This window comes from Cottoperca gobio, chromosome 20 (assembly GCF_900634415.1).
Source record: "Cottoperca gobio chromosome 20, fCotGob3.1, whole genome shotgun sequence".
Taxonomy (NCBI): domain Eukaryota; kingdom Metazoa; phylum Chordata; class Actinopteri; order Perciformes; family Bovichtidae; genus Cottoperca; species Cottoperca gobio.
The window spans coordinates 3,525,728-3,545,144 of NC_041374.1; the positions used below are offsets into that span (position 1 = coordinate 3,525,728).

The 19,417-nt window shown below is 42.9% G+C and overlaps 1 protein-coding gene across 1 annotated transcript in view; it reads right to left on the reverse strand.

Moving 5' to 3' along the window:
- kiaa1217 (KIAA1217 ortholog) overlaps positions 1-19,417 on the reverse strand; it is an 81,395-nt gene that overhangs the window by 18,435 nt on the left and 43,543 nt on the right. The window contains exons 3-5 of the mRNA XM_029457477.1: positions 6,794-6,977; positions 3,504-3,702; positions 2,477-2,570 (exon numbers count right to left, since the gene is read on the reverse strand). Coding sequence (XP_029313337.1) covers positions 2,477-2,570; positions 3,504-3,702; positions 6,794-6,977 — 477 coding nt within the window. The remainder of the gene's footprint in view (positions 1-2,476; positions 2,571-3,503; positions 3,703-6,793; positions 6,978-19,417) is intronic.

A 19,417-nucleotide genomic window follows, 5' to 3' on the forward strand; every position in this document is an offset into this window, starting at 1 on the left:
CACACAGCCCATATATATAACAAATCTGACCAAGCAACTCAACATATAATAGGAAATATAAGAAGCACAGAGCCCCTGCAGACCATTGTTAAACCCTAATGACTTTCACTATCCAAGGTGCCTACACACAGAGAAAAGTTACCCTCTTTTGCAGGAATTTCTCTGGATAAACTTTATCAATTCCAGCACTGCCTCATAAGAACAATTTGGGCCAAAAGGCATCACTTGCCAATCCCAAACAGATGTTACACCTTTGGAAGACTAACTATTCTCAAAATATCCTTAAAATACACTGACTTTATAAAGACCATCTGTATTTCTCTGCAAAACATGCGTACGTTTCTGCTTTGAGACAAGACAGAGGAGTAAAGGCTTCAACAATAAACACACAAGACCATGTCAGGCATATGAGAGGCCGTTTTTTTGTTGTTGAAACATTTGGTTTGAGTTTGACTCTCTCTGTTTGCACCGTGATCTTAAGCTTCTAATAATGAGGTCAGCATGTCTGCCGCACAGAGTCGCCTCGATCTCCTGCTATGTTGGAGATTGTTAGAGTTCCTAAACTGAGTCACAAACTGCAGAGTCTGCAGAAGTGTGTCAACATTTAAATAGCTGGCTATGGCTGCACGTACTATGCTGCTGTGGACAAAATGGCTTTGAAAAGAAGATGGGAGCTTCCTGCTAATTATGATAATTGTGAGTAAAAACGTAACAATTTTCATTTTTGAATAACTACCAAATGTAGTGGATTGCCCTGAGGAGAACAGTTCAGAAGTTAGACGACAACTGAACCTCTGTTTACAAAATATCTCCTCCAGCAATGTGTACATAACATCACTTCTGACAGCCACTATTGACTATTCTATGAATACAAAGCACTGCTTTGGGCACGATTCCTTACATGAGCACAGATTAACATTTGGAAATATTTGATGCTTTTTCATTCAATGAAACATGACAAAACAGATGCTTCAAATGCAAACAAGTGCCTCTTTATTCTAACAGTCTGCTGTCTACTCTGCGTATCCATTTACTAATCAGCTACTTTGTACATCGGTCAACCTTAAATCCATTAGTGACAGATAAGACGGTTGTTTTCATAACCAGGGACGGCTCTATTTGGCCAGAAAGCTTCGATCAATAACAAGAGGTAAACTGCAGATGAGAAGTATACCCCCACCGGAACCCCCCTAAACAAACAGCTCACTAGGTTTTCATATATTTGAGTGCCAGGGATTCTATTTCTTTATTAAAAGATGTTGTGAAAAAGAAAGATCTTTTTGTCTATTTCGAGCATTCTTTAAAAGGCAAACAGGAAATCTTCAGTCCGAGCTTTACAGCCGCCAAGAACACTGTTTACAACTGGAGTATACAATATCTGTGTTTGTGTCTGTCTGAGTGTTACAACTTTCCAATATTTTCGTGGGGAAAGGGCAGCCATAAGCGTGCCATTTTTGGATTAATGCAACATATGTCATATCATTAATTTCTTTGGAAAGCACGCTGGCCTCCACACCACATCCAATCTTTGCATCTGTGTCAATTGCTGCATGGTTAAACAGTGACAGAACTGTTCATGACACAATCTTCTTCAACATATCTCTACTTCGTGCCTAGATTTCACAATGTTTGCACAAGAACCGTTGTGAAGTGGCCTTGCTTCTTTTTGCTTAATGCGTTTCAGTTCATCCGTTTATATTTTTCAATTGTGCTGATTCAGCAAAATGTCTTTTGTTCCCGTCTCCTTGAAGGACCCCGTCACAGAAAGCCAGTCAGCGACAGAGAATAAAAAAAAGAGTTTCTGCAGCACCTCAAAGTCATCATACCATCTGAACCAGCACCTCTTAAACCGTCATCATGTTTGCCTCATCATTCCTTTGAATATTATCAATTTCACTTTATACTTATTTGACACATACAGTATGTGGCAATGGGATTATAGCTAAGGTTAATGTAATTTTTTCAGTATCACAATGGTGCTGCAACGGCGCCTTGAAATCTGCGGCAGACAGAGAGGAGCAGTGGACTAGATAAAGGGTCAGGCGGATTAGAGGAGGAACATTTGAGTAAAGGCCTGTTTGGGGCTTTAGTTCTGTTACATCAGCAGGAAGCAAACATGCTGTAATCAGAACAAGAGAAAGAGATTAGAGCTGATATTGGGGGAAGAATGAACAAGGAAAATAGTCCTGAGATTTGAGTTCAATTGTCCCTTAAGCAAGCTGCACCAGAGCGTACAGGCGAGGCCCAATCGCAGGCCCCTGGGGGAACAATATGAGTCCCCCTCTAAATAGATTAAGAAGAGGCAGGGGGACATTCCTTCCCTTAACAGCAAACAGGATGTGCGAGTGAGAAGAATTGGAGGCCGGGCTCACTATTCTATCTGCAACAAGTCAGGTCGTCTCCCTGCAGCTGCTGCTGTTAACGAGACAATCATTTTCACCGGTTGTGTTAGCATCTGTGTCAGTTAAGTACTCACCCTGGCATCGCCATTGGCAGGTCTTGGCCCGTGGCTGAAGGCCTGTGCTGGGTCTTTGTGGTAAACCTTCAGGCAGGAGTGATCTGTGATGTTCCTGTAGGGGGAAGAGGTGGCCCGTGGTAAATAAGCAGCCCAGACATCACCATCAGACAGCGGCCGATCCTGACTCAGCCTGGATCTCAGTCTTTGCCTCAGCCCTGCCAAGGGCACATACCCTGACAGAGGCTCTGACAGTCCTCTGTCATATGACATTTCCTCTAAATCTCTAAAGTCTATCAAAATATCCACTAATACTGGTTGAAACGTGGCTCGTCTACAAAAACGGAGAGCGGATCTTTCCTTTGCTGGTCTCACTCTCCCTATGGCGTTGCACCCTCGACGCCTTTACCAACCTTAAGGAATCACGAGACACTTTTTTTTTTACAGCCCTGATAAGGAATTAGTCACAAAGTACACATTGCACTTGATACTCTGAAAAGAAAGGGGCAAAGTTGCTTATGTATTCAGGAGTAATGCTTTTCCCCCCTAAAAAATAGAACAAAGGCTGTATATTGTCTCAGCACATAAAATCTGCTGCATTATTGATAAGATATGCTGGTGAATACCAAACAAGGAAGGTACAAAGATGTGTGTGCTTGTGAATGACACACACAACACAGTACTTTGGAGAGTACAGTCTGAAAATGACTCAGGTCACATTGTTTAAACTTTTAGAGTCAAACTTTCACCAGAGGGGAGAGGACAAGTTTCTCAAGAGTACTCTTTAGTTTGTTTGGGTATATCAGAAACCTTTTGCCAAAGGGCTTCATCTCCATGTAATGTTCTTCCTACTAAGTTTAAACATGATGGAAAAAGGATGCAGGAAGCTTTCCTGGCCAGTGACATTTCCTGTGCAGGGGAAGTTTAGACAGAAGGTTCTCAGAGAGGGGGAAAGGAAAGGACCTTCAGAGGAGCGTTATGAACCCTGGATGTCCCGTTAAAAACGTAGGACAAACACAATACATGCGCCACAAACATACTCCTTTACCTGACATCAGTGAGCTCGTAGTACACATTTCTCATGTCGTCTTTGACGTAGATGGCGACGCTGGGCGACTCCAACATCTTCATGTTGAGCTGCTGCGAGAAGGCACTGACAAACAGAGCTCTGATAGTGTCGATGCTGGTGATCTCGTTGGGCATGCGGAGCTGTTTGGTCTCGTCACCGTACTGCAGGTACAGCACACCTGCACACAGAAAACAACTCTTTTTAAATCAATGAAAATGTTTCCTATGACTTAGTCAGGCGCTAACAGTTGTTTTGTTTCTCTCACAGATTGTACTCAGATGCTAAAGAAGTTCTCCTTGTAGTGTGAATCTGTTCATATAATCACAACACTTAATGAAGCCAATTAATAGTGAAAACCTTCCAATTAACAAGCACTTCAGGGCTTTTAGTCTTAAGTATTGACTTAGCAATTGAAATCAGCGACTGATTGCTAAGGATGTAAAGTTATAAATCTGGATTCTGACCTTTTTCAGCTATTTCTCTTTTTGGATTAATGTAAGAACAGGAAACAAAACAACAGAGCAGGTCAAACATAAAGACTTGCTTATTGCAATCCCCTTTTCCTGTGCCATTCCTGACCTGTGAAAACACAGTTGGCACCCTGCCCACTTCACAATGTCTGACCCTGGCTGCTCAGCGCACGGACCAGTGCAGATGTTTGTCCAGATTAAAATGTGCAAATATCCTCTTTCACTTTCATCCTCTTCAGTTTCTCAACATGTGGATGATGAACTGTCCTTAACTGTTACTGTTGAATTAGGCTTCAGAATGAATGCTTCCCCTCGATTGTTGCCCCAAGGACATCAACACCTTTGAAGTGAATAGTGGTGAATAGTTTTAGGGGTAGAATTTCAGTACCATACTTGTAAAAGACGTGCTATTGAACGCCGCTTAGCTCCTGTTTGTGTTGTGCACGTATATTCCAGACAAATTAGTCTGGGGCAGAAGCAGGGCTGTGTGCTCAGGGTGGAAGAGTACAAGTTGTGCATTAAAAAGACCAAAGCCTGAACCTCTGAACCCTGGGTGTGGCTTCTGTACTGTGCTTTACAAAAACAGATGTCTCCCACACAACATTTCTTGACACGCCCACACTGCACTTGTATAAACAATTCCAGGGATAAGAACAAAAACACTTCTAATTGTATTCTCTGATTCACTGTTCCAAACAGCATGGCACTGATTCTTTATTGGATTTATCTGTAGCATATAGCTTTAATGAAAACAACAAAGGAGTTTAATACGTTTTGTGTCGTATTTAATGAGAATTTAATGAACTGCTGAGACAAAAGACACACATGTGATACATATAAATCAGTCATTTCAATGTCAAAAAAGCTGCTTTTTAAAAGGGAAAGGAGGAATGGTTTTACTTTAACCCCATAAAAGGACAGAGTCCGTAAAAGCTACCAGATGTTGGTGAAATATTATACAAGATCCTACATGCTCCATGAGACAGGGTGAGACATTGAGAGGGCAAATCCAGGAAATAAAATTGCTGAGTCTATCGTTGCTCTTTCTGGTCTGTCTGGCTTTCTGGGTAGTAATAACTTAACAAAGTGCCCACTTGCAGAATAACATCCTTCCCCTGAGAGCCGTTATGTTAACAGGCGGCTAGTTTTCATCCAGATGTTGGCAATTAAAGCAAATAAGTTTGATGACAAAGCGCCATTGATTGAGCACGCATTAAGAAGATCGGAATTCTTTAACATCGGTTTTTATTTGCCGCAACAAAGTTCAATAGCGCGGTTCTAACGCAGAGTTGTTTTACATTCCTGAGCGCCTGGTTTCACTCAGGATTGGAAGCAAATGGCCAGTGGGTTTCCTGACCAAATGGGCACAGCACTGCAGACTGTCTGCTCTTTAAACGTTTTTCCACATTTCTTCCAAATGGGACACAAAAAGTTTAAACGAAGCGCAATCCTGACAAACTTTCATCCTGTTGTCCGTCAATATCATCACAAAGCAGAACATGCTATATTAGAACCACAGAATCGATCACTTGAAATTCAATACACTTGATGCCACACTCTTGATGAAATCTGATACTCACATTCAGGGTTTTTAGGATTTCCTGTTTTCTGTTAAGTCTTGTGATGCTCTGGAAAAGACCACGCGACAACTCCTACAGTACGAGCTGAAGATACTCAGCCCCAAATGTCCGTTGGGACCCAGCGTAGTGTGTGCCGGTGTGTTTGTGTGCGTGCGTGAGAGGCTGTGGGAGGGACACTGTAGTTAAGGGGTGCCCCTTTTTCCTCTCCTCCCCCTTTATCACACCATAACCCCCCACTGTCATAACGCTTTGTCCTGATGTTTTTGAGAGGGAAAAAGAAAGAGCTGGGGCATGTGTGAGTGTGTGAGTGTGTGTATGTGCATGGTCATGCATGTGTGGTAAAGCATATCTGTTAAAAGTTTTTCTTCTCAAGCAAAGCACGAGGCGCTTACTGGCACACAAAGTGTGGAAAACGGCACCCTATAGTTTTATTCATTTTCACTTTGGTCAAAAGGCGTGTCATTCAGATGCTTCGCTTCTATCCAGTAGCAGATGCCTTGCTGAGTTGTGAGCCACCTTTGAAGACTATATCCTCCTAAATAACTACAGACTCAACACTTTGTTTGGGAAGTTTTAAAACTATTTCTAACTTTCTCACCCTAATACAGAAACCTAATTCTGCACAACTCACAGCGTCCCAGCATATGGATGCAAATGAAGCACCATGCGTGTTGATAAGACGACCCATTTCTAATCCTGTCAATAACACGATGGCACATTGTGGATGGATTCCCTAATCTTTCACTACAGAGGGAATGAATTCTAATTAAAGCGGAGCTGTGAGCCGAGGTGGAGAAAGGAAGGAGGGAGGAGAGGAGACGATAGATGGAGAGAGAGAGAGAGAGAGAGAGAGAGAAAGACTTGGACAAGGTGAAGCGGTAAGATCGTGGTGTGGTAAGGAGTTATTTCAGAGAGTTCTTAAGTTAAGATTAAGTCAAGATTATGCTTTTCAAAAAAACCCACAAAGATGCTAAAGGTAGGTTATCCAAGAGGATTAACGTCAATTCACTTTCACCTCCGTCTATTCACAAAAGTCCATTTAAGATTTGAGAGACTTTATTCTCCATAAGTTCTTAATAGATGATATAATAGAAGTTTGGGGATTTTGAGAGAGAGACAGAACAGTTGAGTGACACATTATTTCACATTCAACAACAAGCAGCAAAGCTTAACAACTGTCTGAACTGTAGTCAACCAAAAAGCCTCATACACAGCGTACCTAGCGAGCGGTCCCTTGTCTGGTTGGTCGATCGCACCACGGGCAGGCTAGCACGAACCCGGCTGCCGCGGGTGAAGGCTGTGGGTGCGTCGGACTCGGACATGGCGTCCAACGACTCCAGGGAGGCCAGTGATAGGTGGTCAAGCTGATCGCCGACGCTGGGGCCGTGCTTGGGGCTTCTGCTCTGGAGGGGGAGGGACATGGAAACATGAAACGGTAAGGGTTAGACCATGGACCGTACACAATACGATACGGCACATGCATTCGTTATTTTCATTCTTCAAATGGCACAAACAAAAGCTTTCCAATTTTCCAAAAAGTTTCAAACATTTTAGGGATACGATGCATTTGGCAGAGTTGGAAAATATAACTGTATCTGCCGCTCTGACGATGTCAAGTGTTATGACTCACACACATTCTTCGGCGAGCTGGAATAAAGCACCTTTGATGTGAAGCTTGACTCCAGCACAACAACTGAATAAACCAAACGACTGCAGTCATGCAAACGTGCAGAGAAGTGTTAATCATTCATCGAACACTGCTCAGTACTGTCGCACAAGCACATCACAGCACATACGAGTTATCAAGCATGATGACACTTCTAATCAAACTACAGGAGCGTCAACTTTTACATTTCATGAGCCGGGGTCTGATTTAATAATGATAATAACAAAGAGTTCAAAAGCTGCACGATGACACACTGGAGGAGTTCAAACAGAAAGCTGCACTACGACTAAACAAAGATACTTTTTTTTTACCACCGATTAAGGATCGAGAATTGTGTCGTGACGACTTGAAGATCATATTCTGTAATCTGATGTTGGTTGCCGTGGCATCCGCAAGCCACAGCTACAATAAGACGACGTGTGACGAGGCCACAGAGCCCGTGGAGGCATTGTGCGGCGCTGTAAGGTGATCTGTAGCACGGGGACGAGCAAAAAGTGAGGGGTCAGTGAACACTGGGCTCTTTATGAAAGGCTCATCTTCCCTGGCAGAAGCGCGGTGCTGCAGAGCTAATGCAGCTGGAGACGAAAGGCCAGGTCCACCAGGTTATCTGCAACACACCTGCACGCACACGCTGATTTCTTCTCACACTTGTACACGTACAGGCAAATAAAGTATTTCATATTAAGCGCAGTTGACATTTGTTGGTTCGTGGCCAGAACTGGTTTATCCTGGCAGCCAAGTGTGCTTGGCAGGCACAGACAGGTCAGACGCTGAGCGGCACAGGGGCCCACGTTTTGTGAACATGGTCACACAGCAGGTGTTAGTGAGGATGCAAACAGAAGAGCCACGCACGCACGCACGCACAATCCGATGATGCAGATAAGATAAAAGGCTGACTAACTCTGTGGGGCAATTGGATTTTCATCAAGTACCTCTGAATGTCAAGCTCAGAGTGAAGGGAGGAGAGCATGCCCTGTAAAGACTGATGGGAGAGAAAAGATGAGAAGGAGAAAAAAAGCAAAAGGCTAACCCATGCCAGTGGGAGGGTGAGGTGGAGAAAGAAATGGTCATCAAACAAAACAGAGGAACCATGGAAACAAATCAAAGTCAACAGCAGACCAAAGAGAAGTAGAACGAGGCTGAAAGGACAACCTGGAAGTAAATGTCTCTTCACAATCCTTTCCATCTGAGTTTATGGAGTGCTGAAATCTTGATCATTTCTATTAATTACATTATTGCCTTTATTAATATTATACAATATCCATAGAGCATTTCAAATCATCACCACTTTCATCCCCTTGTGTAATACTTGTCAAGCATTTACTGTATGTGATACAAATTAATAATGACCTGACACAGCAGGAAAAACTGCTGAGCCATCACTCAACTCCTGTAATTCCACGGAAATACGCTTAGGCTGCAGCAGCCACTGATAAAAAAATGAATGTATTATTTCATGAATAAAAAAAGTACTCTTATACTGTTAATACATGCTGATTATGACCTTTTAAAACAGAAGGGTCACACGGAGTTGACGTGTCACCTGAAACCAGACATGTGTTGGGAAATTTAATCTGAACACTGAATGATTTATGAACGTATTCAATGTTGGTGGGTCCAAACGGCCCTCCCACACTGCTGTTCTTTCTTCTCATGTGCTACTGTGTCACCCTTGGGAATGTTGAGTCATATTGGCTTCCACCGTCACCTGTAGGTAGTCATTATGTTAGCCCGGTCCGGCAGAGTAATCCAATATCTTATGAAATACCAAAGCGGAGGAAGAAAAACTTTTACTTAACTATAAATGTTTACTTCACTAACATGTTTTATGAGTTTATTGCAGGAAAAAACATACTTGGGGAAGTAAATGAATACTATAGCCATCATGTAGGGCTGGGCTGTAAAGCTGAAATCAATATAAAACAAAAATGTCAATAACTAATTATGTTCGTTTGAAAAGAAAATACAAAACGGCTGAAATTATTTATTTGCAGAAGAAAATTTTGTACAACAATTACATGAAATGATCATATCATTACATTTCAGTTTCAGATTGTCATCGATCATGCAGTACATATGGAGGCAGGCTAGCCGTTTCAAGTCTTTATGCTAAGCTAAGCTAAGCCTCTGCTAACTCCAGATATAAGGACAGATATGACAGTGGTATCGATCGACACTATTCATGGAAGACTCACATGATGAAACTACTCCATCTAAAATGCCTGTGTGCCAAAATCGTAGTTAAAACAAAACTATGTAACTATTGCATCCTTTTTGTTTAACTCTTTAGTACGCTAACTAAAATGGTTGCAGGAAAACATTTGAATAGACACAATGACACAGCTGGAGAAGCATTGCACAGGAGACAAAGATAGTTAAAGCAGAAGCAGTCACATTTAAAAGTGCACGAAATTGCAAATGAGACCTTCTGCCTCCCTGTGGAAAGAGGCAATTAAGTTAAACCACACCACACTATTCCACATCTGACAAATGAGGTGTCCCATCCAAAGGTCAACTGTTTAGTTCAGATGAACTCATCTCCCTCCCTCCCTCTTTCTCATGCATGCACGCAGAGATCATCATTCTGACAACGGCTACGTCTGATATTGCCGAAATGCTTGCATCAAAAGCCACTTCCTACCGCGGCTAACCGCTTCCCACTTTAGGGTCCAGATGTAAAAACCGCAGGCTAACCACTGATTAGCGCCGTAAAACCTGCTTCAACCTGCTCGCACCTACAGTACATATTCCACACCAGTGATTTCCCCCCCTTCTCAGTCACAACCGCACAGCCTGTGGTTCTGCTTTTTCAGCAGCGGCTCCCTTTGTACGCCACATTTGCTCTGACAACTATGATGAATGTGAAACCGAGACACCAACATTAGGTTATCGCAGGTATATGACAAGTTATAGAGTCACGAAAAGAGCCCCCTGAGAAGGAACGTGTATAAAAAATTGCTCTTGGAAGTGTCAAAGAACTACTACAAAGATGGTGGATTGTCTGTGAAGTGCTGCAGACAGTGGGTTGTTATTGAACTGTGTCAAATACTCATCATGATTCCAGTATGTTAGAGCAGGTCTGGAAATAACAGTGTCATATAAATGTTCATGTCCATTAGGAGCTCGCTCACGAAGGCACAATGTTGTGTATCTTAAGGTTTCTAATTGTCTTGAACACCCCTTGCAGCAGCTTTATATTAAATGGATGTCAAGTGTAATGTGATATGGACAAGTGGCGGTTAGGCAAACAACCATGCTTGCGGTAAAAAAATGCTAAAGTGTGTGTGTGTGTGTGTGTGTGTGTGTGTGTGTTTATGTTTGAAAGAGAGGGATACAAGGAGAGACTGAGTGCACGCATGAGTGAGTCAGGCCATTGTTCCAGAAAATCTGACCCGAACACAGGACGTCCTGAAAACATTTATGCAACAGTGGTCGGACAAACACGCTGTCATAATGAAGAAAGCTCAGGTTTGCGTGTCCGCATTACCCAAATGAAATTCAAAATGTGTCAGTGCTGCTACACGTGTTATACAATGCATTGTACTTTCTTTGAAAAAGAACCTTGTGAGCCTGCATGAACAGTGTGGGTGCTATTCATTGTTACCTGGCTGTCACCTGTCTTGAATATTAAAGAGCCATTTCAAAGTAAAGGGACAATGTTGCATGACTTCACCAAGCAGAACAGATTATGTTATATCATGCGGCCCATGTCTTTGCTCCTGACAGACAGACTGACATGCGGAGCTGAGACGGAGCGATTAAAGTAAATCACGATTGTTACGAATGATGGCAGCTCCCAACAGGAACCTGCTGTGTCACTCATGTAGCTTTAAGTATAGCTGCCAGAGCGTCACGCACCACACATGCTGCCAGCCTACACAAAGCCCACTGATTGGTGCCTACCTTCTTATATAATAAAATAGTTGGGTGTATAATAGCTTTCTCATGACACAGCCTGGCTTCCACATTCTCCTGACATCTCATCTCTGCACACCTGTTGATCTTTGGGTTGCATCATTTTGGAGATCTGTGACAAAAGATACAAAGTCAGGCCAAGAAGTTATAGATACCTTTTATGTATTTATCTAAAGCCAATGCCAGGGTCCGACTACAATAGCGTGCACTCACTGATCACCTCTTATGTACACAGAGAGAACACACTCACACGCACACAGCTAACCAGAGAAACAAGTTTCAATCACTCATGTTATATTATCTTTGCACATGTTAAAGAATGTAAACACGAGAGTGGAAGCTTGTGTGGCTTTAAACACAAACTCCAGTGTTGTGAGCACAGCTTTCCACTTAAGATGCTAATTTGGCCCGAGCTCTAGGGAGCGGAAATAGAGCTAACTGTAATTACCTGGTCTGATCTGTATGGCAAACACATACACAGAAGACGGTAGCTCTGCAGACGGTTAACCTCTTACTTAACTTGTCTCATCCAGGCTCATTATTCCACTTAGAGTATTGAGTCAATGTGGTAAGCGTCACATTTGAGTAAGAAGCTTTAGTATTTGTGTCCTCGAGCAACACACTGCGTTATTACTGTCCTCTTTTTTTTTTAGCATTGTCTAAAAAGGTCGAAGTGTGGCACAGCTTTTCCACAGAAATTTAAGTTCAAACTAAATCAGGCACACACTTCTGAGTTCATCAGAAACACCTCCGAGTCTAAAACTCCGTGCCACTGCAGCGCTGCTCAACTTGAAATCATAAAGCCACTGTCAATCAACCTGTCAGCGCCCGGTCCGTATGCTGTCTGTGGACAGACCATCATCCTTTGTCTCCCTGAGCCTTAATGAAATTATATTGAAATCCCCTAGTCATCCATTCCCATTCATCGCTACCACATCCCTCTCTCCCTCCCTCCTCTGATGCATTCCTGCTCTAATCCCTGCATCCAAATCCCCAGATGACCTTTCAGAGATGGGCTCGTTTGCTAATTGGCGTGTTAAAAGAAGATGACTTTATAGTATCCACAGTCAAAGCTGACAGCGAAGGTGAAGCCAGAAGTTGTGGCCAGCTATCTACAACTTTCTAATCAAAGGTCCACAGCAGAAGTGTACGGGCAGAGCAATGAGAGCCGTTACCATGTCATTGTTCAAATATTACATTGGCAAGTCAAATATAATCAAGCAGATCTGTCATTCAGATTACAAATGTTGTGCACAACAGACACTATACTGTGCCTGTTGAGCCGTGAGCAGAGGGGAGGCGAGATGACTATCTCTTCCGCCACTGACATTTCCAACAACTGAGCTACACCGTCCAATTGATTTCACCCACTCACGCATACATGAGTTAGGCACGGTTATCACCAGCAGACATCGCCCACTCCTCTGAATGACAGAGGTTACAAAAGTCAACTTTGCGTGACCATCAGATATATCAACCAATGGGGAGTTGGTGGAGGAGGAAACAGTCTTGTGCTTCTACGCCACGAGTACTTTTAATAGCCCGTATGACTAAGTCAGGTTCAATCGAACTAAAAACATTTTAAGCAAAATGGTCACATTGTAAACGATCTTAAAAAGCATGAACGTAGTATTTACCATATCAGAGCGGTGAAGATCTCCTTCCAGCAGTGACTTCATGCAGGACTGGAAACAGGGTCACTTCCTCCACTGTTATTTCAGCCCTCGTACACTCGCTCTGCACAACTGCCCTGTCCTGCTCCCTTCCCTTTCTGCTCTAGCGGATGCCCCGAGGAGATAAGACCCTGCTCTCCCCTCAGGGATCCCGAGAGCCTATGCAAGATATACTCAGCAGGCCCTCGTCCTATAGAGCACACACACACACACACACACACACACACACACACACACCTAAAAAATAATGCTGAACTATTCCTAGTTTGGTTTCTGGGCACATTGTATGATAATGAATGTTGAGATAATTACAGGAAGAGCAATGTTGCTTTGTTTCCTATTCCCATGTTTATTGACAAGGCTCTTTGTTGTGGTTTGAGCCATGCAAATCAAGGTGTTGCATAATATTACAGGTCCAGACTTAGACCAAGTCAGGCAGATCATTTACTAGCCTTGCATGCAATGATTTGCACACTCCTACGAGTGTACACACATTAAGTCTCTCACCCCTTCTCGCTCACTGTCTCTCTTACCAAACAAATACATACAAACTATTTGCCGACAGGGCTGCGGAGCCGCGATCTGTCAAGACTTGTTCTTTAATATCACTTCACGAAGAGCAAAACACATTTAACCTCTCTGTACACAGAAAGCTAGAATAACGCAATAAATGTGATTAACTATCTCACACACACACACACACACACACACACACACACACACAGGATCCCTCTATAGTGAAACACAAAGAGCACCCATCCATTTATACACGGCGGACAAAGCTATGCTCCTATTTCGGAAAGCCCATTTATATGACACGTCCTCACATGAACCTGGTCTGTCTCCAGGGAGCTTCTCTTCTGGGGTAAAAGAAAAGACCTTGCAGGTCTAATTTGAGCCTCTCAGGGTGTATAGCTGAGAATGTGTGGATGTGTGTGTGGCTCCGAGCCCGTGGTCAACAAAACAAAGAGGGCTTTCTTCTCTCCAGAGAAACCGGAGTCCCGCATCCTCTACATCATGTCGCACACACTTAAACCCACATATAATCTAATGCGATCAAAGGGGCTATCATTCTATTACGGGCCAAACAAAACTACATTTTTGCATGTTGGAAGTTTTTGCTGGTTTTAAATCACAGTATTTTGTCAAGTGTCAGGTCTCCTTTTTAGTCCCGTGAAACCAGCCCCGATAATGGCTTTGCTATTCATGCCTAATTAACAAGTCACAGAGGACCACGTACGCTCCTTCACTGAGCCTAAGATTTATTATGCCTGCTCTCCCACAGCAGAGTGTGTGCAGGAAAAGAGTCAGATAATCAGCAGTAAACTGACGTTTTGTATTTCGCTTAAAAGAAATGCATCAAATGTTTCTGCATTTGTTGAAACAATGATACACATCGTTTGTCATGGAAACACTGTTTGCTACAGTTCATTTTATACTATTTTCTGTGCTTATCTGCTTTTTGATTACTTGTGTAACCATCGTTTCTGGTAGTAACAGGCATTCAACCTGTTTTTGACCTCTGACAGACACAATAAGAAAAACTACTCACACACACAAAGACACACACTTCTGAGCTCTCTGTTCCAGATGACTCTGGTCCACCAACACTCGAGGTGTCCGGTGCTAAATCACTACCAACCTTTCTCTGCACTGACCTGACCTGCCTTTCTTTATTAGCTACCTGATTCCATTAGCTGCTCTCCCACTGTATACTTACACGTATCCCAGGTGTTCCCCATCCTCTTGTTAAGTAAAAGAAAAGCCTGCTTTCTCTTTCTTTCCATTCAAAATGCATTTTACACATTTAGAAAAGAGAGTCTGACTTTGAGCCAAGTTGCTGCCATGCGCCTTTGTCTCTATCCCACACCCACGCTCCACCCCTTTGTCTCCACTGAGAAGAGCCGACTAGAAATAAAAGCACAGGAGATCAAAATAGGGTTTGTGCCAGATGCTTGAAGCTGGCCCGGTCAGTAGTGAAATCCTGTTGCTGGTGTGCCTCTGTGTCTGATTTGCCGTTTGAAGTAAGGCTCATACCTTTGGCCCAAGTTGGAGTCCAGATGTCAGGCTGCATGCAGAGACTTGCAAAGCAGAAGTACAGATAGAGAAAACAGGGTGAACACCCCTCTTTGCTTCCTCCCCACGTGGTTCTAAGGGGGGGGGGGGGGGGGGGGGGGGGGGGGGTCATATAGCTTGGGAAAGATATAGCCAATATATGGAAAATATGAACAGGTGTGCAAGTGGCGATCCATCAAAAAGACAGATCTTCAAACTGAAAATCTGAAGACAGAACGTCAGCAACATGAATACATAGCAGAGATTTGAATCATCACGAGAGCGAGTGCGTTATATCATCCTGACTGGTGACGAATACTCAAAGTAAATGAGTTCTTCAATCTAGTCCAATGACTGGCATCATCTTGCGGACAAACAAAAGATGCAGAGATGCCCGCAGGCTAGTGCGTCTTTCAAGTGCCAAACAAACATAAATGACCAACAAAACCCCAAATACATCTGGGAAAGATGTGACATTTGAGGAGGGAAACTAATCTCATGGCATCAGATGGCAGTCTCTTTATACTGTACATCATTTTCGGCCATAGTTTTACTAGTCTGTATGCTTCCAAAGAATATCTGGAGAAACTGTGCTTCTTGTCTTCTTGCAGGTTTGCGAGATGACAGCCTAGCTGGCAAAATATGTCAAGGAATGTTCCTCAGGCTGCAACCGCTGTATCGACAAACGGTTTTAATTGCACCCAAAGGCGTGCGAGGGCGTAAGGTTCAAGAGGTCTCAGACATTTCACCTCCATTCTCTGCAAATCTGTCAAGAACATCGGAACGTTTTTTAGGATCCTCGTAACGACTAGCTGCCCGTTGAACCGGAGGAACAACAATATAAAGACAACTCCGAATGCTGTTGTTAACTAAAGCCCGGGCTAATGCAGCTCTGTTGTGCTGCTGCATGGTGCACTGAAAAGAGCTCAGACCTGATTAGCTGGTCTGATTAACACACTGGCATTGCGTTTGTGTGTAAAATTCTGTCTGGCTTGACTCATTATCAGCAGTGATCAGTGAGCAGGTCCATCAGGGCCTTCTGTCATAGCGGCTTAACTTCACCCCCCCACCCCCACCACATGACACTTGGGATTAGCCACAGCATTGGCGCCACTCCACGGATCGCTTGTCCTCTCAGTTGGGGTGCTACACCCCAAAAAACAAAAACCCCCGCCACACAACCCCCATTAACTGGCAGGTCGACACATGCCCGTCATTAACCTTGTGTGGTTCTTGTTTGTGTTACTTGCAGTAGCTCTCGACGTGTCAATTCATGCAGAGGTGGCAGATGCTGCTAAAAAACAGTCCGGGCTTTGGTTGGATGATTAAAAACAGATGTTTTGCTGCAGACCTGCTGCACACAGTGTCCGATTGTGTGATTTCAGACACAAGGTGCAAAGAAAGAGGGCATTTAGTGAAATCATCACACAGGGTTGAATGTTTCAGTATGCTATAATCTGCATGTGTGTTTACCAGCTCATCTCTGTCAACTCTCGTGATACGGCATGAATACTGTGCCAGTAGTGGAAGACAAAGAATAATTATTTTTCTTTTTTGCAGTTAAAAACAGAAACAACACTCCCACTAAAAAACCTCCCTCACAATTCTTTGGTTTCTTTGATCATGGTCAGATCTCTTGCAGGGTAATGCATGCTCGGAGCCAGCGTTATCTAGCCGACCTTGGTTCTGAGGAGCAAGAGTAGCGTGGCCGGGAGCCCACAGAGAGAAGTATGTGGGGGGGCCGGCCAAATGTGGCAAAGTCTCAGAGGGAGACTTTACAGTACATTTACTGTGTACAATGAGAAATGAGCTGTATTTATGTGCTTTGTCCTACATTAATTGGAGAGAGGGTGCAGATCGTGTGCACCCTGCCATCTTATTGATGTTGTTACTAAATGCAGCATGTAATACTGATCGGATTTTGACTTGCTGCCCAATTTCTAATTCTGAAAAGGGATCTCTTCTTGTGTGATCCTTTTCCAAAGCTTCTTCCAAATTTCTTTCCCTCATTAAAGTTTAGTTTTTTTCATCCAGACATGCCTTTCTTGGAAAGCACATCTATTTAAAAAAGGATTATAATGTTAACATGTTTATTATTATTATTATCATAGTTTCTCTTATAGCTTTGTCATTTTGAAAAGAAAAGCTTTACAAGCCCAACATGTCGGTAAAGGTTGACTTTGATAAGGGTCACCACCACACCATCGAGTGACATTTGGACATTTTTGATAACATCAGCTTTGAACAGTTCTGTTTGTACATTAAAATATTTTGAAATAGTTGGAGTTACATACTTGTAGGGAATCATAACTTAACACAAAACACTACTGACGTTATACGTTGCTAACAATAACCAACACATGATGTATTTCAAGACTTCTTAAAGGTTCAAGTAATTAGGAAATTGAGATGGACTTAAAACACATGTGGTATTTTTTCAATGCATTTGAACGATGTGTTTTAAATTCAAGAGTTGCACGCCATCTTTTTACAACATGTTCAACACGTGTGCCATCATTTCACTGACAAAAAAAGATGAAACTGGTAAAAACTGACAAAGAGGACATTTAGTTCCAATGTCTGGAGCAAAATACAAGAAACAGAACCATTTATTTATCAGTCGTTGATTCCAAGAGATTGTATTGTCCCACCATTAACCGCAAATACAAAGCCGTAAATGAATTACAAAAGAATCACAAACTCGGATGTCTGGTTATCCTCCTGACACCAGAAGCAAACAGACATGTGATCAGAATCTGATTCTCGTATTGTTCAATTCTGATTGGTGCGTAGAAACACACGACATCGCCTTTCTCCAACACCTACACACTGAACCACACACTGTATGCTCCACCGTGAGCACCGGTCAAACAACTGAACTGGAAAACAGTGCACCCATTTCGACACTCGCACTGTTACTGTAATCTGTGTTCTCTTCAGCTAGTGGATTATCAGTTTGTAGGTGACAGACCTGTCTGTCTGGTGCCCACAGCTGCAGACAGCTGTCCTAACATGGCTGCTCCACTCGGTAGAGAAACCAGGAGCCTAGCAAGTCACAGCTCATCTCACACAGACACAGACACGGGCGGAAAGAGGGAATTTGGTGTGTGTATGTGTGTCTGTGATCGGTCAAGCGGTTTAGTTTATGCTCGTCAAAGCCCCTGGGGCAGAGAGCGAGAGAGAGCGAGAGGGGCGAGAGGATGGGTGGTGGTCAGGCCAGTGGGATATTATCTCATCTCCCTTGGGTGGGATCCAGGTCTTTGCAGGCCTGATGGGGAGAGGAGGAAATTAAACCACTCGCTTTTGTTACAGGTTTAAGGATCACAGAGGAGACGAGGGAAGAATTGAGGGGTCCTTTATATAAGGCTACATCAGTCACTGTGTGTGTGTGTGTGCAGTCATGCTGGGTGGAGTGGGGTCATCCACTTTTCAAACGGAAGCGATATCATCTTCCCAACCTCCGCTTGACCTTGATAGATCTCCGCCTTTGTAACTCAAACCTCCGGAGACAATTCTTTCTCACCTCTCAGGCATGCTTTGTTGCCACTGATGTTGTATTTCCTGTATGGTCGGCACTTTTTGTCTGCGTGAGAACCGCAGCTAGTTGCATCCTGCATCATCTATTAGCCACTTTGACTTGTTTTCTTGCAGTTGTTCCTCAAAACAGAATAATTAGCCATCCCCAGGACACCAAATGACAAATGCTTCAATAATCTTGTCATTTTTGTTTTGTTTCAATTCATTTCCTGCCATTTGTATAAGCGGTGAATGATTGCATTCCTCTTGACACGCTGGATTAGATTACGCCAAATAGTCGTCTTTTCGTTTCATTTATCAGCCATACGTTTATTTGCCAATAATTCATGCTCACACCAGTCTGCTTTCTGACAGCATCTTGTTTCATTTTCCCTGACATGAGACATTCAAGAGCCATCAAACACTCAAATCTCACTGGCAACATTTGAATAACATGAGGAGTTTCATTCCAAATGCAATTTAAGAGTGTCATGTCTTACAAACGGACAATCAGCAGCACCAGATCATTTTATCTTTCTGTCTCATTTCAGGGTTTCAGCAGAACTTCAAAGACTTTTACAAAATTCAGATTTATTTTTTACTGTAACTCTACCAATAAGGCAGCTCTGTTAGATGACCCACCGCTAATAGGGACAGTAAATTCCAAACAAATGTAGCCATGACCCCGGAATGACCACATGGCCACATTTTTCTATAGAAGTTCATACACAAGCAAGAGAAAATCTTCCTCTTGCTTCAACAAATTTAACCATCCTGGACAAATCAAAAGGCAATATAATGGAATTTAATCCCAGAAAAAAGCAAACCTCCAAAGTCCATTGGAAAGAATTGTCAATAAAATAACACAAACTACAAAGAATGAGTGAAATGCAACAGAAAAAACAGAAAATTCAACAGGAGCCATTGAGTTACATTGAAGTGAAAACAGGGCAGTATCTACAACAGGTTCTTTTTTTTTAAACTCAATTGACACTAAAAACACATTTGAAATAAATAA